The following is a 26396-nucleotide window of genomic DNA, read 5'->3' on the forward strand; positions in this document are numbered from 1 at the left end:
TTTTATTTATGATTCAGTAAGACTAACAGGTACTTATTTGATTAGAGATATAACTTTATCATTCACAAATATGTTTTCACATTAGAAATCCAAACCAAGCCAGTTCACTAGCTGATATCTCTGAATAAGATGACAAGCTCAACTTGAATAAAAATTAAAAAATAAACTTGAAATAATAAAGTGAATTAATTTTTTAAAAACAAATGAAAATAATAGTATTACATTAGGATCTTAGTATTCACCGAAGGCCATTTCACAAACATGTATTTTATTCTTTTCTGATTTAGATATTAAATGGTGGGCACAGGGTGGGCAAGTTTTTTCTTTTTCCCTTCTAGCTTATTTGGCTGCTCTAATAATTAAATGAATACAAAACAGTTCAACAGGGACAAAAACAAATTTAATTACATAGGTACAGGAGCCCAACAAAAATGTAAAATCTAAAAAGCAGCCAGGAAATTGAGGCTTATATAGCATCTTGAGCTGAGTAAGGGGTTAGGGGTTTGGGGACACAAAAGGAAGGAAGGCCATTCACAGGAAGGTGAGTGATGTTTGGAAAACAAAGGTTGCCCAGTTACACAGATAAAGTTTCTTGGGCAAAAATGTATGTCTGGTAGTAGCTATCTTTTGGGTAGTCAGTTTTTTCGCTATATCATAAATCTTGATAAATAACGAATTCATATTATGTACATTATTAGAAAATGCCAATAATTTTAGCCAAAGAACAAATGAAATCCTGAATGTTTGAGTGAGAGTGAAGACAAATAAGATTGATAATCTGTTACACTTTCCCCTTTCCCCTTTGAAAGGAAATGGTTTTAGAAGTTTCAGAATATATTTTTATTTGCTTAGGCATTGAGAAATAAAATTAAAACCTTTCGTATGATTATCTTTCCCTGGTATATAAATTTTAAAAAGCTATTTTGTCAAAGGATAAATTCTACATTCCAGATTCAGCTATTTAACTGTGCTTCCTTTGGTATTATTTTATCTTTTATTTAAGTGCTGAAATATTTCAGTTAAAAAATGTCACTGAGATTACTCAACATTGCAGCAGCCTGCCTTGAGAATAGTGCTTGATTTTATACAATTTTATAGTCATATATGTTTCTCATTTGATTCAAACCACAACCCTCTAAGACTGGCAGCAAGATGTGAGATCTAAATTTTATTTTAACAATATTTGGAAGACAGACAAAAGTTATTTGATTTGCCCAAGGTAAGCAAGTTTAGTAAGTGGTAGAGAGTTGGAACTTCAGATCATGTCTTTTAATTTTTAGCTTCTTTCACTATTCATAGGTATTAAATCCTTTTTAACTCATCATAGTTATTTATTCCAGAATTGGAGACCTTATATAATAACTCTTACATAGCTGAGAGATGAAGAGAAGTATATAAACTGAACAACCTTCAAGTGTCCTTCTGATTTTTACGTTCTTTTTTGCAAAGGGTGATTTGCTGGAAGCATTCTTACTTATTAAAGTATTTCAGTTTTACTTGGGGCACGAACTAATATTTTTATAGTGCTTTACTATCTTTCAGGTGGCTTCTCTTCTGTGATCTCATTTAAAAATCTTACTAGTCTTGACCAGTAGATATTATTATTATTATTATTACTATACAGAAAAGAAAAAGAACAATATGACTAAAAAATTTTTTTAGGGTCACATCATTAGGTAGTTTGTATAGCTGGGACTCAAATTCCAAATTTTCTAAATACAGATCTTATAAAATCATAGTGGTTTTTAAAAAGGATGTTAAAATGAAATTTATTCTTATAATCTCTGAAATCTTATTGATAGAAAATTTAGGACTCCTTGAAACTTTCTAAATATTTTTATAACATAGTTGTGATTATGTCATCATGGTTTCATACACTTATCAATTAAATCAAGTTTTCCAAGGGTGGGGAAGGAAAAATAATTTTCCCTCTACCCTTCCAGGTTCTTGGCTAAGGCTCCCCTCTCGCTTCTCTTTAATAAAAAGACACATTAACAGAAGAAAAAACAAAACAAAACAAAACAAAACAGAAGCTTAATAACATGTATACCTCCTGTATAGATGGTAGAGACCTGTGAAAACTGAGTAACTCCCCCCAAAGGCCCAAACCATCACCTTAAATACTATTTCCAGCTAAAGACAAAAGAAGATGTTGGGGTAGGGAAGTTGGGGTGGGGCAAGTCAGTTATGGGTGGTTATCAGAAAAAGCACAGGAAACAAGGTATGGGGTTGTTATGCAGATTTAAGTTTCTGCCTTCTCCATGGATAAGAATTTCTAGAGATTAAGGACATCTTTCTCCTGATACACAGAGGGAGATAACCTTTATAAAAAGAGATTTATCTTTTAAATATAAATGTCTCTTTAAAAAGTGTAACTTCTCAGTTTTCAGAATTTTTTTCCCCTTATATCATAAAAAATAGTCAGCCTAAAATAATCCTTTTGCCAAGAAGGCATGTTTTGGGGTGGCACATTCTGCTCCCTTTCACAAGTTTAGGCCACATTCTGGGCAATGTATTTTATGATTTACTCTAATTTCGTATTCGATTGTATTTATTTTTTGGTGGTGTCTGGGAGGGAGAAATGCTTTTCTATGCTTCTGGGTTCTTTCAAATCAATATGAGACAGATAATAATAAGAAAAGATAACCAAATTTAATTATATGTCTATGTATGGGAATCTCACATACATGAGAGTCAGAGACCCCACATACATGAGAGGTTCAGAGACAGACAGGTAAAATGAGGTATGTATGACATCCTGAGCTAAGGATGAAGTTTGGCACCTGAAGCTTCAGAAGGGAGGAGGAACATACAGATGGATAAGAAGAGCAGATGTTCAGTAATTAGATATTTGTCCTGCTATATAGATAGGCCAAAAAAGTTATATCTAATAATAACTCTTAATATGGGCAAGGCCCATGATTTAAATTCTTCTAGGTAGTTAAGTGATGGGGCAGAGGGCATAAGTTTCTCTTGAGCCCACAGGATCTTGACTGCCTTTTGCTCAAAGTAATTCACAAACCACAAAACCACATGTTTGGGTGACTGGTTCTAAACTCATACAATGGGCTAGCAGAGTTCTAATTTAACGTCTATTAAAACTTCCTCTACCTTTTCTCATTTGCTACTTCCATTAACTTCTGAATATTTAAACAGCTCTTTGTGTTACATTCATTCATTCATTGTTGATTCGTTACATATAAGAAACAACTTTAGAATATATTAAAATTATATGTATGTATGTGTGTATTTGCATATCTAAGATTTCATTTAATGAATTAATAGAATTTGCTTTTTAAATGCATCCAAATGAAAATTTTTTTTTGTTTAGAATGACAGTTTTTGATTGTTACAAATATCAATATAATGTATACTAATAATTTTTATTAATTTCTCCTGAGGTTGAGTATTGTGGTTCAGAATTTTTACTTTGAAAACCTGTTGGGGATTGACTACAAAATCTTGTAGGTAGAATACACTGAGTATGCACTAAAATTGCATGGGTAGTGGAATTTGCCTCATAAATGAATTTCTCTTTTGAAATATTTTTTTAGGCTTGGGAGGAGAAAGGTGAAGGAGTGCAGAAGTAAGAACATTACAGATTCAAAGTGTGTTGTGCTGAAAAGTTATTAAACTTTTTTTTTAACCTTGAGCTTGTACTGCAGGAAGCTTGTAAGGGTCTCTTTCCTATTGTGCTGTCTGCGTTCTCTTTTATATGCATCTTCAATTTCTTATTCCAATTCTCAATAGGAATGATGTATAAACTCCCTAAATGTCTCTTTGTAGTATAACTTTTTTAAATAAACAAGGAGTTTGTATCTCAACTTTTCCTTCAGGCTGAATCTCAGGCATGAGCTATCTGAAAATAGCTTCTTAAAAAAAAATGGGAAGAGGTACGCTTTTAAATTGCTTTACTTAATTCAGTTAATGAAATTAGACAATTTTGCCCACATGAATTCTCTTAAGTAGTTTCATTGGTTAGTCAGTGCTCTCTGTATGTATGTGTGGTGGTGGTGGTTTTCCAGGTGAGTAAAATAGGCAAATATTGAATAAGCAGACTTTTAAACCCAATTTTATGTCTTAGTACCTTGAATGATTACTCTAAATTGCCAGCCAATATCTAGTATTCCTTTAGAATTATCTGTTTAATAAAATCTGTATTATTCAGCATATTTTCTTTTCTGTTATATGTCTTATTCTTTTACTTTTTTTTTTTTCCTTCTTAGGGACATAGTTCTCAAACTTCTTCAGTATGAGGCATCAACAAATGTAGCAGACAACAAAGGTTATTTTCCTATTCACCTGGCTGCCTGGAAAGGAGATGTGGAAATTGTGAAGATTCTTATTCATCATGGACCATCACATTCCCGAGTCAATGAACAGGTGCACTTGTCAAATGTTTGCTCATGCTATAATTTTTCTAGAGTTTTGCGAAGGCAGAGCCACATTGAAAATTTGACCACGTCTGTCTTTACTCTGCCAGAAACCTTTCCAATGCTGAATTTCCCAAAGGAAAATTTGAAAAATTTTTTGGCATTTTTATATAGTGTGAAGGCAGTAAGCATTTGTAAAGATAGTTGTTAAGAAGAAAATCCCATATAACGGTAGTTATATTTTATAGTTGCTGAATGTTTAAAGATAGAACAGAATTCACATTTGTAATGCTAATTAGAGATTTCTTTAATAAAATTTTAAATACTAAAAGAATGATGATAGCTATCATTTGTCTAATGCTTTACCATTTACCTAGCACTTTCACAGTAAATAAAATTTTGTGAATCAAAATGAAATACAGTATATATAGTTGCTAGTTACATATTACATTAAAAATTTCTTATATATATAAAGTCAAAATATTTGCAAGTATATAATTTGCATATTACACATAAAAGATATTAAAAAAAGAATGCCATTGTTAGTATTCTAAATATATAAGACCACAAATTCCAGAAAGTGAACTAAGATCCCCTAATCGGTATGATAACAAACATCTTGAGCTCTGCATGCCCCCTACTGTTCCCATTTTGTAAAACTGTATTTGAAAACCAGCATGCAGTCCAACAGTTGAATTACAACCATGGCATTAAGCTGTAGTTTGGCAGTTGTCCAATATCAATGCAAGGAGGTTACTCTAGGGCAAGCACATCTAATAAGGTATAATTAGCATATTGTTCAAATAGATATAGACTTTGCAGGCCTTTGGCTGAAATTCAGACTATAGAGTAAAAAGAACACTAGCGCTAGCTATAACAGAAAAGGAAAGACAAATATTTTTTTCCCCCCAACAAAATGCAGTTGTAGAAAGAACTAATCAAGAAATGTGTTTTATTAATTGGAAAAGTATCTTATTAATACTTTTCACAATAAAAACTTCTGTTTACAGGTTACAAAATGCAGAATATTTTTTATGAGAATGCACTTATAAATTTGATCTTTAAAAAGTAACAGATACGGCTATCTTTATCAGCAGATCATGCTAAAGGGAAATTTAGGAGGATGCTGTTCTTCAGAAAACCAAAAATTGAAAGATCATTTGTGGTATGAGCCACCTGGTGGTTATTCTTAAAACTGTCTGAATGCTCCAAAGCAAAGCTGAAATAATAAGATGGAAAAACAATTCAAGGTTTTAAACACAAAGATGTTAGTTTTACAAATAAATATTTTTAAAAATATAATGAAAATAAGAAAAAACACCTCTAATTTATATTTGAAAGTTGAATATTTTAAATAGCATATAACTTTAACAATGGTATGTTTTAAAGAGAAATGCTTGTTTTCTGAGATGTTGAACAGATCAGTTAAAATATAAAAAAAGTCCTTTTTAGGGAGATTGGAAATCAAAATTCTTTTCTCACTTCTATTGCTTTGTATTGTGGTTTTCTATTGAAAATCCTGAGATTCTTAAAACCATGCTTTCAGTATTTTTTGTTTGTTATTATGTATATAGTCCCTTAGTGCTGACATAGTTCTCTCATTCACTGTCATTTCTCCTAAAAGTTTCTGATGTGGGAATTTTATTTTCCTAAGTAACTTTTGATTTTAGCTTTAATCCCCCACCCCTAGTTAATTATAAATCTTTATATATTTATGTAAGAGAGCTATTTAAGCTACTAAAGGAGTGAAAATGATAATTAACATTAAGATATAAGATAGCCAGGTATCATGCTAAGTACTTTCACCTGTAATATGTTATTTAATTAATTCTCACAACCCCCTGAAGTGATATCGCTCCCATTTTATAGAGGAGAAATCAGTCTCAGTAAAACTAAATGACTCGTCTAAGGCCGCACATTATTGGGTGAGTAAAACTGAGGCTTGGACTCAGCTCTCTCTAATTCCAGATCCCTCCACAATAGCACCTTGGTATTGTCATCCTAAATCCTGTCACTTATGGAGGGTTTACTATATGCCAGACATTGTGCAAAGTACTTCATCTACATTATTTTACTAAATGCCGCTGCAGTCTGATGAGGTAGGTATTGTTCCTACTTTGTGTATGGGGAAGCCACCTTAAAGAGATTATCTAACTTGTCCATGATATAGCTGCTACTAAGAAATGCAACCAGATTTGAACCCAGGTTTTTTCTGATCCGAAGCCCAAGCTTTTAATCACTAATACTCCAGGTTATGATGTTAAAATTATGCATAAATGTCAGGACTTGATTCTGATTTCTGAAAATTATCTTTGGTTTCTAATATCATTTTTTTTTAAACTAAAAAATAAAAGTACATTTTGGTATTTAAAGTTTATAAAGCATTTTCCTATATTTTATCTCTTTTGATTTATAAGCTATACTCTAAGGTTTATAGGGAGGGTAATATTCTAAATTCACACATAAGATAAGTTCAAAGAGATTGAGCAATTTACTGTTGCTAATAACCACATATTAGCACTTCAATCTAGGTCATCATTCTATACTGTCCTCGAATTAGAAGTCAGTTTAGAGTGAAAGAAGATTAAAAACAAAGTGAACTTTGCCTGGATTGTGGTTATTTTAATTGCCACATCTTTCCCATCATTTGTCAAAGGATATTATTATTTCCTTTCTTGGATGTTATGTTTGTTTTTAATTTATATTTCTCTGTATATTCATCTTTTCCACCTTTCACATTCCATCCTTTTTTTTTTTCTCTTTATTTTAATATCAGGGCAAAACCAGAGAAACCTTATCTCCTTAGTATATTCCCTTGTCATTTACCAAAACTTGAACCCAACTAGTGTTATTTCCATTAGTTTTATTTTCAAGCAAGATCTTTTGGTAAATAGCTTTCGTTAGTCAGTTTCATTCTGCCACCCATTGTCTGGAAGTGCCCTGATTTTTCAGAGAACACCCATTTGGTTAAAAGGAAGGAATTAAAAAACTTTAAAGAATGTTCATGGTAGACATACTAGCAATTATTAATCAGTGCTTATTCACAGTTTATTTATTTCAAATAAAATTTTATTAGATCACTAGTGAGCATGGACACAGGTATACAATCGTGCCTTTTATAAAGGTGTCACAGTTGTGGTTTTCACTTATGTGACAATCCAAGGACATGTCGATCATGGATAAACATATGAACATTTTCTCCTGAGTAAGTCTGGAATGATTGAAATAATTTTTCTTGAGATCTGAACAATTATTGTTAAAAAAAAGTTTCAATTTTGCACATATAATTTCCTAGGCTAAGGCCTCTGCAAAAGTAGAGAGGTCTTTGAGGAATCATTATTTTATGATTGGCTTTTCTTTTTCTCAAAGAGGTGCTGCGTTGAAAAATGAGATTGAATCTCTCTCTGGGCAAGAAGAAATTTGCACGAGGCATATTTCTAAATCATATTTTCATGGTATAGAGTAATAAGATTGGTTTTCTTATCAGGCTTATAAAACTTAACCAGGTAAGAAAATCAGGGAGCGTAAACCTGTATGTGGTCGGTGTCTGTGTGGAAGTAGACTCAAGCAACACATTCAAACTAAGAACGGGAACGACTTTGCCCAAAATGATGGAAGAAACACCTCCAGCTGGATTCTCCGTCTTCAGGTCTTAACTTTTCATTGACGAGTAGCTTTTTTCCTCTGGGTTTGGCCTTCAAATGCCATCTTCTGATTTAAAAGGTAAAGCAGTGAAAAGCCTTCCCTGGTGCCCATTTGAATTGATTTTTAAAATTACTTTCTTGCTACTCCTCTTTTTAGATTTTCAAATCCTCCCTCTACTCTCAACTTATCTATATTCTTCAGCCGGAGCAAGGCTGAGTTACCTTCTGGAATATTAAGATTTGTTTGTCTTTTTCTTCTGGTCGGAACAGCTACCTAAACAGCTACTTCCTATTCCAACACAGTTGGTGTTCTTTTGGGCAAAATCTATAGAAATTCTGCTTTCAGATCACTAATTTCCTATTCTTCTTCTTTGGCAATATAGCACCCATGGCAGGAGATGTGATATAACAGAGGGAGCATGAGTGGGTTTTAGATTCTGACAGATACAGGTTCTAAAATATCCGGATTCTGCCTAAGCATGTAATTTAACTTTTCAGCATTTTAGTTTCCTCATCCATGAAATAAAGATGAATACCAATCTTGTAGAATCTTTTGTAAGAGTTAAATGAGATAATGTCTGTGAAGTTTTTAAACAACCAGCCAATGGTAGTACTAGTAATAGTCGTTAATTGTGTAAGACAGTTTTAAGGTACCTACTTTGGGTCTAGGGTACCAAGTTTAAATCCTGGCCCCAACACTAAATGGCTGTCTAATTGAAGGACAGTTATCCAACTACTCAATGCCTCAGTTTCCTCATCTGTAAAATGGGAACAGTGATAATAATGTTATCTATCTTATAGTGAGGATTAAATGAGTAAACATATACAAAAGGTGACTGCGCCTGGTACATAGTGTTAGCTGTGATGATGACTCTGATGATGGCAGCCCCCCTTTCTCTCTAGAACCCTCATTCAGGATCATTTTATTTTTATAACTAAATTTTTAAATTTACATTTCTCTTGACCGACCCTTCTACCTCCTGATATAGTCATACCCGACCTATCTACACCAACTGCCCAAATATTTTGAAAGGTCTATATGCCTTGCAACTGGGTTCAGTTTTCTCCATTATAACATTTGTTTTACCCTGCTAAATTTCTAGGAAAATCTCCCTGATTTTCGACAGAAACACTTATATGCTGCCTATGTAGTACTGTGATATTCCTTGTAACTTGTCTGGGAGTGGGTCTAGGTCTGCCTTTCAATCTGTAATTATGTTTCAGAAAGATACTGTTTAATCTTAGGGTGCCAGTATTTCTTCATTCTCTTATACAGAAAATAGAATGAAACTTAATTTGGGATACCTTTCTATAAATCTTTAGCTATCGAGAATTACTAACTTGTCTGTCTTTTGGAAAGCCAGTCTGTTAAAAATGTGTTATAATTATTATTAATCTCTGTCATTAATAAACATCATAGAGTTGTGATGCACAGTACAGATAACACTGACTATCTGGGCCCAGCAGCGCTACTGACTAACGTGGCTAAATCACTTATCACTCTTGGAAACTGGAATAAATAATGTAGGGAAAAGTTCGGTTTTTCCTATTGAAGTGACAAATGTGATATTTTTGACGTAATAGATAATACTTACTTTTATCACAGTAAAATTTATTAGGCATACTTATCAAAATAGGTAAACCTTAAACTTATATTTTCAAAGCATCTCAGGTTTTAAATTATTGTGTTGAAATTTTGATGACTAACCGAATTTCTGAAAATGTGCATTTTCTACGTTTGTCTTAACAGAACAATGAAAATGAAACTGCCCTGCACTGTGCAGCTCAGTATGGACACTCAGAAGTAGTGGCTGTTCTCCTAGAAGAGCTCACTGATCCTACCATCAGAAACAGCAAGCTAGAGACACCTTTGGACCTGGCGGCCCTCTACGGAAGGCTCAGAGTGGTCAAAATGATCATCAGTGCACACCCGAACCTAATGAGCTGCAACACGCGAAAGCACACACCACTACACCTTGCCGCTCGCAACGGTCACAAGGCCGTTGTTCAGGTGCTGCTGGAAGCAGGCATGGATGTGAGCTGTCAAGTGAGTCTTCTTCAGCGACACTTTAAAAGCGACGTTGCTCTTGCTTTGCTTTGAGATGCACGTTAAAAGTTATGTGTAGAAATCATATAATGAATTACATTTTTTAATTAGTCAAACTGTTCACGGGTATTTTTGTAATGACAAAACTCAAGACACTTTTGGGAAATATGAAGAGATATAAGGCATAATCTCTAAACTTCATTCTAATTTGAGGGCTATACACATGAAAACTTATTACGAGATGGCATTTGTTTGTGATGTCATTAGTAATTCTTTCCTTTCTCCCTGTATCTAGCACACAGCCTGACATACAGTAAGAATCCAGTCAAAGTTGAATGGATGAATTAGTGAATGGATGAAACAAAATTCACTTGAATATTTTGAGTATGTACTTTGTGTTTAATATGTTGACACATTTAGAATTGAATTCTCACAACTGTCCTGTGGGATTGAGAGCTATTAAGTTCCAGTTAAGAGATGAGGAGTCAGATTTAAAAACTTAGGAAACTTGACACAGGACACACAGCTGATAAACTGAGAATGTGAATTTAGACTTGCTGATAAAAGTCCCGGCCTCGTTCCATAATAATATGCTGAGTGTGCATGACTGATGAAGGAAAGCTCTTATGCCTAAGAGCAATCAGAAAAAATTGGAGAGGTGTGATTTGAGTTGAGCTTTAAAGAATGGATAACATTTAGGTCAATTTTTTTTCTCCGGAAGGAAAGGGTAATCTGCATTTTTTAACTGTCTCATGTTAGCCACAACTTTTAAAAAACCATTTTCTCCTTTTGTGAATGTTTTCTGGCTCCCAAGTCAGTGGCAGCATTCTCACCTTCCAGAGACCTTTTTGGTTCCTGTCAGGTTGTGACCTTCTCCCTGTGTATTAGTAAGCTATTGCCACATAACAAATGATCCCAAAACTTAATGTTTTATCACAATAACTGTTTTATTTAGCTCATAATTCGGGGGTTGGCGATTTAGTCTGAGCTTAGCTGGGTAGTTTTCTCTTGGCTGGGTTCTCCCGTGTATCTGGGGGCAATTGCATAAGTCAGGTAAGTGACTCTGCATCAGGAATTGGCTGGATGTTGCCTGGAATAATGGGTGAGACTGGAATGTCTTCTTTATTCGACACTACCTTTCTCTCAAGGAGTGCTGAGATTTCAGAGAATATGTATGGATACATAAAATGACAGAATTTTTAAACCTGTAAGCATTCCTAATGCAACTGTGCTTCTTTTTCTTTCTCTCTCTCTTTTTTTTTTTTTCCAGACAGAAAAGGGGAGTGCACTGCATGAAGCAGCTTTGTTTGGAAAGGTGGATGTTGTCAGAGTTCTGTTAGAAACAGGTAACTATCATGATTCCCCATGGAGCTTACTCAGCCAAATACTATTTCCATTTCAGGAGTAAAGGGAAATGACATAGTTTTTTACATAACCACCATTCTTATCTTCACTCCAAATTGCAGATATATATTCATGTCAGGTAGAATTGAGCCTCAGTGTTTAGATACAATTGAATAAATGTTTACCTTCTTTCATTCAATGGATTTTTTAGTAAAAAGCTCTTGGAAATTACAATACATTTTATACATTTAAATCACATTAAAATGTACTAGAGAAACTTTCAAAAGGAAAAGGAAATCTCTGGCTTCTACGCGAGGGAGGAACTGATCTCTGTGATGTTAGGACAATTGCTTTGTTTATTAAAGAACATAATATTTCCTTAGGTTTTTATGTTGTGAACTATGATAAACAGGAATTAGAGTTCCCTGTTCTTAAGGCAAATTCTCCTTCTAGTTACTTCATCAACTGAATAGCTATTGTTTGTAAGCTGCGGTGATTTAAAGGGAACCTTTTTAGAAGGAATGCTTTGAAGGAGCAACAAAGTAGGCTTATTTGTTTTCATATGAATATTCTGATTGAAATGAAATAAAATTGAAACTGAGATCAGACTATTTTTTAGAATCAAAAGGCATGGGTACAAATTCATACTCGGAAACTATCGATGTGAGTCTTTTGTGTTATGGACTATATACAATGTGTTTATTTTCTTCCTCTGTAGAAATATAAAATGTAAAACATTGGCAGACTACTGCATTTTGATTACATTTATTCAAGAATAAAATTTTGTATATATTTAACTTTGACATGGAACACAGTGATATAATAAATGTTTTGAGGCAGTCAATTAAATCTGTGCTAATCACACATTCCTACACAAATAAAAAACAATAAAAATAATTCATAATCTTATTATGACGAACTAATATTTGAGGCCTAATTGTGAAAACTGGCTTCGTTTGTGGTTAGATGTTTGGAAAGTTTATAAACTTTTTTGGGGTGGTGAAAACTATTTGCTACATGACAATAAATTCTTTAATACAATATATATTTTCAGAATTAAAATAATTCTGAAGGCGTTTCAGTTACATACTTCAAGAAATTTGCTCACCACATAGATGATGAGTGTTGCTGATACTGAATATAATCTTGCATAAAAAAGTATGAAATATTTGACTTTGTATTTGAACAATAGTTCAAAACCATGCTCCTTCAACTTTTGTGAATATACAAGTATTATATATTCTTATATTACTCATATGATACATTATTATCATTTAAAAATATTTTTATGATATTATACAGAATATATAAATCACCTGACCATTATACTTTAGGAATTCACACTCTAAATCAATAATATTTTTCAGCCTGATAGTGTACCATTTAGATTACAACCCAAGATAGCTATATTCCTAAAAAGCAACCTTAGTGATTGATTGTGTCAGTTCCTTAAGAGCTAATTCATTGCCTAGAATGTTCTAATCTTTGCTAGCAGTAGACCCCCATCTTCTGTCTTACTAAAATCTGTGGCGTGTGTGTATGTAGCTTAATTCACCTTCAGTGCTTGGTCTGTATACGTTTGAATAGTGTAGGAGCTATATATTAACAGTATATAGCCCTCTTTCTTTCAGGAATTGATGCCAACATAAAGGATAGCTTAGGCAGAACTGTCTTAGACATTCTGAAAGAACATCCATCTCAGAAATCTCTCCAGATTGCAACACTCTTACAAGGTAAACAATATTGAATGATGGATGAGTTTGCTTTAAAGTTAAAATTAAAGGAAGACTGTCCTAGTTTTCTCTTGGGTTTTGAGTTAATGTTTACTTTTGAATGACCTTATGTTTTGCATTTTTTGGTGGACTTTTAAACTAAATAATAATACTTTAAATGTTTTATTTATGTTTTTCAGCTACTCAATATTTTAAGAAAAGCTAAAGCATTTTTTCACTTACTTGATATTAAAAAAGTCTTTTTTAAATCTGTGTAGTAATATGTAATTATTAACTTGAAGGTAAGAAGGCTATAAAGTGATGACGATTAAGTATTGTCTCACATATAAATACTGCTTTCAGGGTTTTCAGGGATTTTCTTTAGTTTTGTCTGATTTCTATAACTCTATGACGTAGGTAAGTACAGATACCGTTATTTTTCTTTTTGCACACGAGGGAAACTGAAACGACAACAAAATTGTACTTATCTGAAAGAATACAGATTATTTCCTCCCTAATCCTTTGTTTTTGATAAAGGTCATTTCAGTACCTTTGTAGTCAGTTGCAGTCAGTAGGTCTACTGAAAGTTTGACAGCCATCTAGTTACTACTTTTGCATTTGCAGGATTACATCCCTGTTTGATCTAAAACTTTTATGAAGGATTTAGATTCAAATACTTTCCTTCTGCTTAGTGATGAGGGCTGGCATGTAGCATGTTTCCTTAAAAACCTCGATGTTCATTCTTTCCTTTCCAGTTAGCTTCTACACTATTTAGCGTGATTATTCCCTATAATCATTACAGATTAGCTACCTGCAAGTGTAGCAAGTGAGGAGGGAGGCAGGATGGGTTTCATTGGTTATCAGTTGGGAAGCTGAAGGACAGCTCTGTCCTGCTGAGAGATAAGTGGATTAAAACTAAGTGGGCCGGAGATATGTACATATAGGAGTCAACAAGGCCAAAGAGGGCTACAGAAGGTTATTATGCTCTTTTCTTTCTGTATTTTCAAAACCCCTCAGGGAAGTTTAGGTCTCTCCAATTTTCTTTTCAATAAAGAAGTTAATTCCAAGTCAAGTGCATATAGAGACAAATCAGAGAAGAACATAAGAGAGAAGAATATAAGAGTGGCTCTTCATATTCATTCAACTTAAAACTAACTTGAATGAGAGCTAAAAAGTAAATGCATTACACATTTTTATGTTTGTCCCCTCTAGGCACTTTGTATTTCATATTGGATTTTTGCCTCTGATTGAACTTACAAAAAAAAACAAAAAACAAACAAACAAACAAACAAAACCTGAGGCTTGTGCATGTCTTCTGGGAGAAGCAAAATAAATGTCATCCACTAAAAAGGGGACATGACATAATTACCGACATTTTTTTGTAAGGTACTGCATTAGTTCAACTTAGATAAAAATGTAAGGAGTAACTATCTATGTTCTTTCAAATGATAAAGATTCGTTAGGTATACCAATTTGTGATAAGGTATGGGACATCTTTGAATTTTTGAAGTTATTGGCAAATTTTAGAATGCGAATACGTTATCTGTATTCTTTACATTCCTGGATTTCAAGACACTTGCACATGTTAAATCTTATGAAAAGGTTTATTATTGCAAGCAAGTTGATTTATAGTAGGCAAAATTACTATTTGTGTCCTGGAGGAGGAATTCAGTTTACATAATTACTTTGTAGGTCAAAACTTTTAAGGATAGAAGCCCATAGGTTACTTTCTTTTTGGAGTACAATCTGCCTATAGCAGAATTGCCCTTATGTAGAAACTATTTGAATGGTATGAGGACACAAGTTGGTGTCATGAGGGCCCAAACTTTCTTAACTGGGTCTTAAGAAAAAGGCTCCTTCTGAATAAAGAAGTGCAAGTAAAATATCCCTATGTGGAGGGACATGCTGTTATAACCCATTAGATGGAGACTATATACTAGCCACCATGAGCTGAAGGCTTTTGGTAGATGCATATATGTTTTGTTTAGATCAATATTTTTGGCCTACACTATGTGTGCATAAAAAAAATTGAATTAGCTTTCAACGTTTAAAAATCTAGAATTTCATTAATACTCCAGAGTTTTGATTTCTCAAAAAATGCAGGCTTTCGTTTTACTTCATTGCCTAACTTTAGATGGGGCACGTGCTTTCTGGTTACTCATGGTCCACGTGCTTTCTGTTCTTTCTGTAACTCTGAGGCTGAATATTAATTGACATTTTCCCCTGCATTCAGGTGCTGTTTTCCTTATGCTTAAAAGTGAGATTTTTTTTCATCACATGTCTATCTGGCTGTGACACTTATTAGCTGTATGAATATGGCCAAGTTAAAATCTTTCTTCTTTAGTTGTCATCTCTAAAACTGAGACAGTAATAGTATATTGCCTGTGTCATAGTTTAGTGAGGATTGAGTGAGTTAATTTATATTAAATACTTAGAACACTGCTGGGTACATAGTAAGCAATATTTAAGTTTTAGCTGCTATTACTATTATTATATCTTCATCAAAGTTGCAAAAATGAGAAATAGACTGAGTGTGGGACATTGTTTCAGGAATAATGGGAAAGAACATTATTTTTTTGTGGAAATAAAGTTTAATATGCACTTATGTTTATCTTACAAGATTATGGTACCATTATAACATAAACTTATTCCACTTCATTTATTTGTATTACCCAACTGTTTGTTGTGTGCATCTGAATCTGACATTTCTGTTTTGGCATCAAGTCTACTTAAAGCATCTTTCAGAGTTTAAATCTTCAGGTAGAACAGATTTAAGGAAACCAAGGATGTTGCTGTATCTTCAACAGGCGAATTTATTTTTAAAGAAGAAATGTGACAAGTTTAGTTTTCAGGAAAAGGGTTCATGAGTTTCTTCCAAAATACCTTTTTTATTTTAATTCAAACCTTTAAATTAATAGCTCATCATGAAGTTCTTTGTTTTTTGTTTTTTTTTTTTTAATTTCTTTGAAAAATTTAAGATATATTTAGAATATGAGGAAATAAGTGAAAAACTGATCACTGGAAATAAAACATAAAGTTTACTTAAAAAATTTCAAATAAATTAATTCAAATATGTAATTCTAAAAACTTATATATACACAGAATATTTAGAAGGCTTGGGAAGACCAACAGTCCTTGAAGAACATGTACAAGAAGATACAGCACAAGAAACACACATTTTATCTCCTGCTGAGTCTCCTTCTTCCCAAAAGACCAAAAGTGAGTAGCTAATTATAAAGCCCGTGAAATGATACTAGACTCTTATGTACAAATTCATCCTACATATTCAAAATTGCTAAGACTTGTGAAATTTCAAGTCTAGTAAGGTATGTTATATTCTACATTTGATCCACTTATTAAACCAACATTTGTTGAGCTCCTGCTTTTTGTCAGGCACTACTCTTGACCCTGAAATACAGTGGTGAGCAAAGTTGATAGAAATCCCTGTTATCATGAAGTTTTCATAGAATGAATATTTTAGAGGAGATTTTTTTTTTTCCTAAAATGCATTTTTAATACAGAATAAAAATATTGATATCTGGAATGTAACTGCTGGAATTCTTTTTCAGAATAAATTATAGCTATGAAGTACCTTTATTAAAATGATTAGAAAAATGAATGTGTGTAACCGACAAAATATTTGTGTTTTGACATATGATGCATATAATTTGTGTTTTTGCTTTATATCACATACCATAATTCTAATTTATCAATTATTTGTTTAAATACATTCTACTATTTCTTTTTATTGAAGCTAGGAAGTAGGCTCCCAGCACCATTTTAAATTTGCTAATGAATTATTGAATAAATTCTCTCAGTGAAGTATAATGCTAATAAAAGATTATGGAAGATTAAATGCTATAATAAATGAAACTTTGGGAATTGTAATTCCAGATGCTTTTATGTACTATGTCTATGTAAACCTTCAATACTTATTTCCATTTTGAAAAAAAATAATAATAGGCAAAATTGGAATTTCTTTCTTTTCTTTTTTTTTTTTTTTAGTATTATACTAATTATAGTTTACTACTTTGTTTTCAGGAGAATATTTTCTGACTACTTAATCTTGTTTGCCACATTTTGAGTTTTATTACCATACTGGTCACATTTTTATTATTCAACATTAAATTTTATCAGTGGCCTTTCTTGAAATTTTGAAAAATTACTGTTTTCTTACAGGTGAAACCGTGACTGGAGAATTATCGAAACTCTTGGATGAAATAAAACTCTGTCAAGAAAAGGATTATTCTTTTGAAGATTTGTGCCACACAATATCAGACCACTACTTAGATAATTTGAGCAAGATTTCAGAGGAAGAACTTGGGAAAAATGGAAGCCAGAGTGTAGTAAGTAAGGGGGGAAAGAAGACAATACGTCTGTCTTTGCCAGTTCAGTGTGTACCTAAGAGGCATGGGATTTGTGCATTATCCTATCTTCAGATTCTGGCAGTGTGAAATGTCAAGCTCCCTATTGCTCCTTCCCTGATGTTCACTGGTATTTTATTCTCACTGCATGTGTAGGGGAAGGGATGCTTTGATAAATCACTTATAGTTTCTGATGGTCCTGTCACTGTTAGACTCTCGTAACACACAAATTCATAGTTTCTTTAATAACTATTTTTCATTTTATTTTATTTTTTAGTTTCACTGGGTATAATGATATTGATTTACAAAGAAAGTAGAAAATCTTCCTTTTGTCTTTTCCGCCATTTTGTCTGTCACCTGAGTCTAACCCAATCTTGAAAAAGAAAGAGCTGAGCCATGTGTGTATGTATAGTTGCTCTGTATGTTGTAGCAGGAGAAAGATGTTATGGAAAGTTTGACCTCCATATTTTTATAATCTTATGCAAATCCCAGGGGATTTCCATGCAACCTACAAGCTCAGATTCTAAATCATGAGTAAGAGATTCTTGCTCATTTGGATTTTTAAGTGAGCACAATAGCAAGAAAAACTGTAGAGAATCGATCCGTTTAAAGTTAAAATTTGTATATCTATTTTGTGTCCTATAAAGGAAGGATTTATAGGATGCACTGGTATTAAAGGAAATACATTCTTATGATACTTTTAGAACTTAATTTGTTTTAGAAACATGTTTTCTTCAAAAGTCGATAGAAGAGTGAATTGTGTTAAGTACGTCATGTTACTTTATGAAAACTAAAAAAAGAATAGTTGAGTATAGTGACTGTTATACTTTTACTTCACTTAGTTACTAATGTGAGTTGTGACACCACTTCCCAGGGTAGTAATTGCTGGTCTAGTTCCATGGCTAGTCTTATCACATAGGCCTGTTTTTGTTTTTGCGTGTTTGCTGTGCTGCCTTTTGTAAAACATCACATAATTGGCTCCATTAAAAGGTCTTTATGAATAATTATGATTAAAGATATATCCTGAAGTAAATATTTGTTGGTTTTACCAAATGAAATTTTTATATTAATGAAATATTTACCGTAGTTAACTTTAATGTCAGGGAAAATATTTCCTATTTAAAAATCTAAAACAGATATACACTGTCTCCAAATTATAAACCAGTTACATTTTAACATTTCCTTGAAAGTTGGTTAGAAATTAGAACATATTTATACAATGTAAATAATACATGGTGTTTAGGTTTTTAGGTCTGTCCCTAAAGATTTCTCTAAACTGGCTGTATCTGGCCCTCTACTTCTGAATCCACAGATTTTCTTAAAGCCCCAATTTTTTACATCAGAAGTTTCTAAACTCTTCTCGTATTTATCATAGTAAACAAGTTTTGAGCAAACATCCCAAATGCATTTATTTATAAATTATATATATCTACCAGTTTTCTAAGAATATATGATGTAAATTATGAAGCATATACTGCAAAAGAAATTAAGGTGTGTAGGATAAAGAATAAGAGTAAATAGAAGGTCTAATTTTTTCTTTCACTGAGTACGCCATGGGGTTTGTTCACTTATTAATAACACCATGCTTATTCAAATTTATAGCTTTCAGATAGTGATGGCAGGGACAGGCTTATAGCAGGGGTGATGTAATTTGGGAAATGATGACCAAATTTTTTTTTTTTTTTTTGATAAGTCAAAGGCTGTATTGTCATAGTAGCAAGAGAGAAATTAATACTCATAAATTGAACTTAATTTCTTAAAATTCAAGTTCACACTTTTACACAATTACTCTTTGTTCCTGTGACAAATCTTTATACTTTGCTCTTTGAAAATATCGTCATATTAAATATTAAAGGTTATATGAAGCAGAAAAGCAGAGGGTACATGTGAGTAAGAGCAAGTAGTTCTATTTATCTCGAATAACAGAGTTTATAAATGGGGAAAATGGGAGATAAGATTAGAAGGATAGGTTGAGGTCACGCCATGGATGATTTTGAATGTCAGGCTAGGAATTTGGGTGTTTATTTTTTAGAAAATGAGAAAAATCAAAAGGATTTTTGGGCAGATAAAAGACATCATTAGAAGTGGCCTTTCAGAAGATTAATCTGATAGAAACTTGTTATTGAATGTTTAAAAAGTAATCAAATTATTTTGACCGTTCTACAACCTGTGTTTCATTTGGGTTCATTCCATTTTGTTGGATATTTGTTTCCATTCATCAAAAAATTTTTTTCAGAGTTCTGTTATGAATTATACTCTCAAACTATGCAAAAAATTAATCAAGTACTTAATATACATGATCTTTATCATGTTGCGAGCTATAGGATTTATAATAGTAGCAATAATGAGAGACAGTTCCTGGCTTCAAGGAGTTCAGAATTCCTATTCCCAGGAGTCCTTAGTTGCAGTGTATAGACAAGGCTAACATATAAAACAACAAAGATATAAGACCTATATTTATTATGTGCTTGCTACTGGCCATTCTAATGCCTTATATGATTTAAGCCACTTAATCTTTATAGTAATCCTAACAAAGGAATTATAAACTTGGGAAATGACTCAGCTGGCAAGTGGCAGGTCTAGGATTCAATCTCAGAGCCAATGTCTTTAATTCCTACTTACGTTTTTCATAATGAACTATTTTGTGTCCAGAGAAGTTTTTTTGAAAAGGGAGAGATTACTATAGATTTATTGGTATTCATTGAAAACTTCATGGAGGTAGGAAGAGACTAAACTGGGCACTGGAGGAAGAGGAGATGTGCCTAGTACTTGTGTTGGAATACATGAATTAGCAAATGAATAAGCGAATGAATGGGAAAGGATTCCAGCCTGCAGAAACGGTATTTGCAAAGCACAGAGGTGAAGCATAGCATCTAATTTGAGCAGAATAGTCCCATGAGTTGATTTGGGAATATTGTGGGAAACAAATTTGCATAAGGAATGATAATACCTAACACTTAGGGAGCACCTTATTTATATTAACTGTATAATAACCCTATGAGATAGGTAGTATTGTTCCTCCCATTTTGCAGATGAGAAAGCAGAGGAACAGAGAACTTTTATGATTTTCCTAAATTTACATAGTAAGTACCAGAGCAATGGTCTGCACAGAGGCAGTCTGGGGCCAGAGCTGTACCCCTTACCTCTCAATTTTTTTGCTAAGTCAGGTAATTAAATTTGGGAAATTAGTCAGAAGTTTAATATTGATGCCAAGGAGAATAAACCATTGAGTAGGAGAGAGTTGTATTGTTTTGGGAAGGTGACATTTTGGGAAGGTGAAAGTGGTAACTGAATGTCAGATGTTGTGGGCAGAGATTCTCAGCAATAGTTATACATTAGACATATCTGTAGAGGCTTCAAAAAATACTGAGACTTTCAGGTACCATTTCAGACCAACTAAATCAGAATTGTTTTCGGTGGCTCTGAACACTGTTCTTTTAAAAAACGTATTTCTAACATGCACACAGTTAGTCTAGAAAACCAAAAGCCTGCCAGGACCTACTGAGATAATTCAGGCCTGAGATGCAGAGTCTGAATTGAGGTCTTGATAACAAAAGTAGAGAATTTCAGAGCTAGACTAAATCTCATAGATCCTTTAGTATCCAGCCTAATTCTTCTCCTCCTCAGTGTAAAAGCTTCTAAAAATCTCTTGAATTAGGGAAGGTTTTAGTTTCCCATCAAGCAAAATTCCAACTGTAGTCCAGCCATAGTCCTAGATTAAAATCATTTCTATTATGTTGGAATGTTAAATGTGGACAGATGTTTTTGGTTATTATTCACCTTACTGGATGAAGGATGGGCATTTAGTTTCAGTAAAATTTAATTTTAGATGATATGAAACATCTAACTTGTTCATCATAATATGACAAATAAATCTAAAAGCAATTTAGAAAAATTTAAAATGTAGAGAAAATATATTGTGTAGTATTTGTACCTATTAATTAATGATATGGCTTAAATTTTGGGGGCATTTTAACTATTCTTAGTTCATTTTAGCTTTTATTGCCTTTTTTCCTTCCAATAGAGGGCACTCTAATTCAGTAATTTAAAATACAAAATCAGCCAGCCATCTTATGTAAGAACTTTTATTTTTGAATCAGAGGTTTTGGTTTCATTGAAATATAATATTAGCCTTAAGGTGGTACTTCGAACAATTTTGCTAATATAAGTGAATTAAAAAATTAAATTTTTATTATGATCGAATGTATTCAATTAAAAGTTTTGCATTTAATGAGAAAGCCAGCTCCAGTTAAAAATACATTTTCTCTTGCATAAATTTTAATTCAAAAGTTAGTCTGTTTTAAATACTTTTATATATGCATTTGGAGCCATTTTCTAAGTCAAATTAGGATATTATATAATCTAGAATGTAAATTTTGAAGAAATATAAATATCTTCACATTTTTTCAACCCGTGAAATTTAGGTTTTTGAAAGAATATAAAATAATCTGAAAAAGAATCTATATTCTTTTCACTTGTTTTCTCAAATCATATATTCAGTTTTTTTCTTCATGTGTATAAAGAATGTATACAACTTTTAAATGTGAACACACCATGCCATATAGAAATTTGAGCAGATTTTAGAATCTAGGTTTCAGGAAAGCATATTTTTAAGATTTAAAATGGGAAAAGCATTATTGTCTCATCAGCCTATGTCTCTAAGAAATAAATAGGAAGCCCCAGGGATGAAATGCATTAAGTATATTTTCTCCTGAGGGAAAACCTAGACACAAGCAGCATCTAGACTTATTGTTTGAAAGTGTTTTGTATAATCGTAGATTTTGTGTAGTTTATTCAGCCAGTAGATCTCTTTTCTGTTACTTCACTTTCTTTTCTAATGCAAAATTCTAAATTACATGTAACCCTTCTGAAGAGTGAGATATTTTACTTTAGTCTTTCAAGGTTTCAAGATTCAACTTCTCAGTTTTTATACCAAGCTTCTAAAAATGCTTCTGAGAGTTGGGAAGGGCCAGTCTCTATAAGAATTTATTTTGGTGCCAGAATTCATCAAGTCTTAAAGGTCAATAGACTCAAATTAGGTTGCCTATAATCCAAATGATGTTTTTGAAACAAAGTTTACTTTCAAACACATTTAAAACAATATCTAGAGCTTAAAATAAAATAATACTCCAGTTTGAGAATTGTGAGAGACTTTAGTGGTTATCTCATCCAATTCTCCATCAGATTCAGAACACTTTAGGAAGTGAATTTCCTGAAATATAAATAGAGGGATCTTCTTGAAGGATTATAACTGATTCTTTAGCATATATAAGCTACTTTATAGTGGAGCTAAATCTTAAGCAGTGGTAACTACTGTCTTATTGGGAATATAGTGTTCAGGGACTATTTCTAACTTCAGTGATTCATGTCTTATACAGTTAGACAAATTTTTTGGAAGAGGTGACTTAAGGCTGCTGTGTACTAAGCCCACCCATTTAGATTGTCCTAAAGGATGTTCCAAGATTTAGGGAATGTGTAGATTCTGTTGACCTATATTAACGTTTTGAAACTAATACCTTTAACCATGTATGTGTACTAGATGTACACGGAAGGAAAAATCCAGAATCAGAATGGTAAAATTCTTGTTTCTTCTCTCACCCGATGAAGAACTTTTATACCTATATTGAATCTAGGAGGATCCTTGAGATAAATAGGTACTAGGCTAAAAGAGTCGTTCTTCTGAACTTTCAACACAATTGCTTTTACCTTTCATGACACATCTCTTTGTTCTGCTTTGTCATGTAGACTCCTTGATGATAGAATCTATATTTGATTGATCTCTGTAATCACATCCTGCCTAGCACAGTACTTGAATGTGCTATGTGCTAATGAGTGGTCTCTCATGAAAGTTCACAGAATGAATAAATGCATAAAAAGTCAAACACTGCATGTAAGAGTGCATATAAACCATTGTTGTAAATAAACCATTTCACTGAAACACATATTCAGTTATTTGAGGATGAATTACAGAGTCCAAGGACAGGTTTTTCTCATCAAGCATGGAGTCTCAATCATCCTTCTTAGGGAAGCAACTGTGTCTGGCAGCTAAGAGCATGAGATTGGGAATTAGTTACAAGGCTTGGGTTTGCATCCCTTTCTGTTGCCACATAATAGCAGAGAGACCTTTGGAAGTTGCTTGATCTTTCCAAGCCTTAGTTTCCTAATCAGTACAAAAAAAGAAAAAAGAAAAAAGAAAAGAAAAAAAAAAGAAAAAAGTTTAATATAGCTTTCTGTCAGTCACAGGAGAGCTATTTTCTTTCGTGCTGCTGATTGACTTCTACGTTTTATAGACTTTGTCCAACTTTGTTTAGACTTTTGAATAATCACTCAATGTTTACATGGAAAAGATTTCTCTAATGAAATGCTAAATATTCTGTTCTTGGGTTGGTCTAAGTCAATATTTTACTTTGTAAAAGACAATCATCTATCACAATAAGGTTTGCAGATGTTAGGGAGGAATAGCAAACATGGCAAGTAATTGAACTTATATGAAAAATTATCTCAATAAATTAAGATTCTTGGCTCAAAGTAAAACCACAGAATTCAGTGGAAGATATAATAAAATATTATATTTAGATTTCTAAAAGTTTAATGGTATAAATATGAGATGGGAGAGATTTAATTGGGGGAGTAGTTCATACAGAAAGTTGTGAGGTCTTTAAACAACCACAATTACCATATGAACCAACAGTAAGATGTGACTGCTAAAAATTAATAAATACTTGCTAAGCTATGATCTCTGAAAATAATTATAATACTGGAAGCTAGACTTATATTGTACTAAGTTTTAACTATGTGCTAGACATCGTGTAAATAAGCATTTTAAAATCATTATCTCCTTTTTTCTCACAATGATGCCGTGAGATAGCTTTTATTACCCTCAATGTGGAAATCAAGAGTAAAAAAAATTACTTGCCCAGGGTTATAGAGACACCAAAAAGTAAAGCTGAGATCTGAACTTAGGTCTGATGTCTTACAAAGTCATGATCCTAACCATTTGTGGTCATTCTGTCTGTCATTAATATCGTCCAGATTGACCCCTTCACCTTTCCATTATTTCTGTCATTTTGCAGGTTCAGATTCTCATTACTTCTTACTTGAATTATCAAAAGAGCCTCTTACAGTGTCCACCGGCTTCTGGTTTCTCCTCTTCATCTGCTCCAGTTTATTCTTGACACTGCTGCCAAATCATAATGCCTTAAGTGCAGTTCTGATCATGTCACTCACTCTCTTTCTCAAAACTAGATCTGGTCCTCACTATAAAAATTCAATATAGACTTTTAACTCTGGTGTTCAAAGCCCTCTATGTTCTAGTTTCACCATATATTTTCAACTTTTTCCCATTAATGTCTCAGATGAACATAATGTTAAGATGGATTACTCGCAGGCATGTCTGTCTTTCCTTATGTCAACCCACATTCACAAGATTAGTGGACATTTGGTTCTATCCAAAACATCCATAGAGACATTTGGTTCAGGCCAAAAGGTCCTTGAAATTTGGACCTGTCCGAAGCATCCGTGGAGACCTTTAGTCCACAGTTAATACAAATCCAGCTCTTCTGCAAGATTCAAACCCCAACCAACTACCTGACACCATGTGTCATTACCAGCTAGGCCACCAAGAGAAGAAGGGTTATTATTGATAATGCAGCCACAGCACAATTATTGGACCAATAAAACATGGTAGTGTTTTTTATATAATAATTCTGTAAACCAAAAATAGAAATAAACATTATGAGCTATTTGAACCCAGCTACATCTTCTAAGCATGGATGTTTTATACAGGACCAAATACCAAGGACCTTCTGGTATGGAACAAATGTCTTCGTGGACATTTTGGACAGGACCAAATGTCCTACAGTGGTTCACACTGTTTCATCCATATATAATTAATTATTTTCCCTATTGTCACCACTTATTGAAAGTGGTCTTTCACAAAACTTTTTTTGATCCTTCTATTTAGAACCAATTACTTGGATTGAATATCATTACTTTTAATTTATAAGTCTGTGATGTAAATGTCATAATCTGCTGTGTATTATTTATGAACAAATCTTTTTTGGTAAGCCCCTTAATGACAGGGGATATGTTAATCTCTCTCTGGGTGTATCTTTAGCACCGTTTTTCACTTACACACTTAATAAGCATTTGTTGAGTTGATATGATAGGCCATGGACATCAAAAAGTCTGTCCGATAACTGAATTTAGGTGCAGACCTATAGGAAGAACTCTAAAGTGGAGTCATTCTAGTCCCAGAAGAACTTCTGTTGGTTGTCATTTCAAATAGTGCACACCTCACCATTTGTTTTAAAGATGAAATGACATGCCTGGTTAAACTATATTATAAACATCCTCGCAACATAAAAATATCAACATCAACATTAGGTCAAGTTATATCTTTCTTGTGTAGTAATATATTTCTGTCACTGATAAAAAGGTAAGCTTACATTGCAAATTATGTTTGATTCCTGGCAACTGATATAATGGAAATCTTTTGTAAGAATATAGGAGCATATGTCGCTAATTTTTAAGTTCTTCAATATTTTGTGCTAAACATTTTTGAATTTGTCCCTGTTATTCTTTCTGTATAAGTTGAGATGGGCTATTTTTGAAGCAGTTTATTCCAGTCAGTTATAAAGACAGTGAGCTTAAGCCAACTGTCTTTGTTTTTCCCTCTCGATTATTAATGATTCTTGCTGCTGCTGCTGTCCAACTGATGCACAGTATTACTGTGTGCCCGTTCTTAAAATGTTTGACACCAAAATATCTCTCAATATTATGAGCATTGTGTTAAGGTATCCAAAGGCAGTAAACTCTCTAAAAATTTTTAAATATTTGAATTTTACAAAGTTTGTGAAGTTATTGTTTTATCAGCTCTGCAAATATAACAGCAGCCAGTTCTTGTTCTGATA

At 33.0% G+C, this 26396-nt stretch overlaps 1 protein-coding gene across 1 annotated transcript in view; it reads left to right on the plus strand.

Moving 5' to 3' along the window:
• The window catches only part of ANKS1B (ankyrin repeat and sterile alpha motif domain containing 1B), a 678567-nt gene that overhangs the window by 96924 nt on the left and 555247 nt on the right, over positions 1-26396 (plus strand). The window contains exons 3-8 of the mRNA XM_039878010.1: positions 4227-4383; positions 9768-10064; positions 11335-11410; positions 13040-13141; positions 16223-16339; positions 17300-17466. Of these exons, the coding sequence (XP_039733944.1) occupies positions 4227-4383; positions 9768-10064; positions 11335-11410; positions 13040-13141; positions 16223-16339; positions 17300-17466 (916 nt within the window). The remainder of the gene's footprint in view (positions 1-4226; positions 4384-9767; positions 10065-11334; positions 11411-13039; positions 13142-16222; positions 16340-17299; positions 17467-26396) is intronic.

Source organism: Pteropus medius, unplaced genomic scaffold, assembly GCF_902729225.1.
Source record: "Pteropus medius unplaced genomic scaffold, Ma_sr-lr_union100, whole genome shotgun sequence".
NCBI classification, from domain to species: Eukaryota; Metazoa; Chordata; class Mammalia; order Chiroptera; family Pteropodidae; genus Pteropus; species Pteropus medius.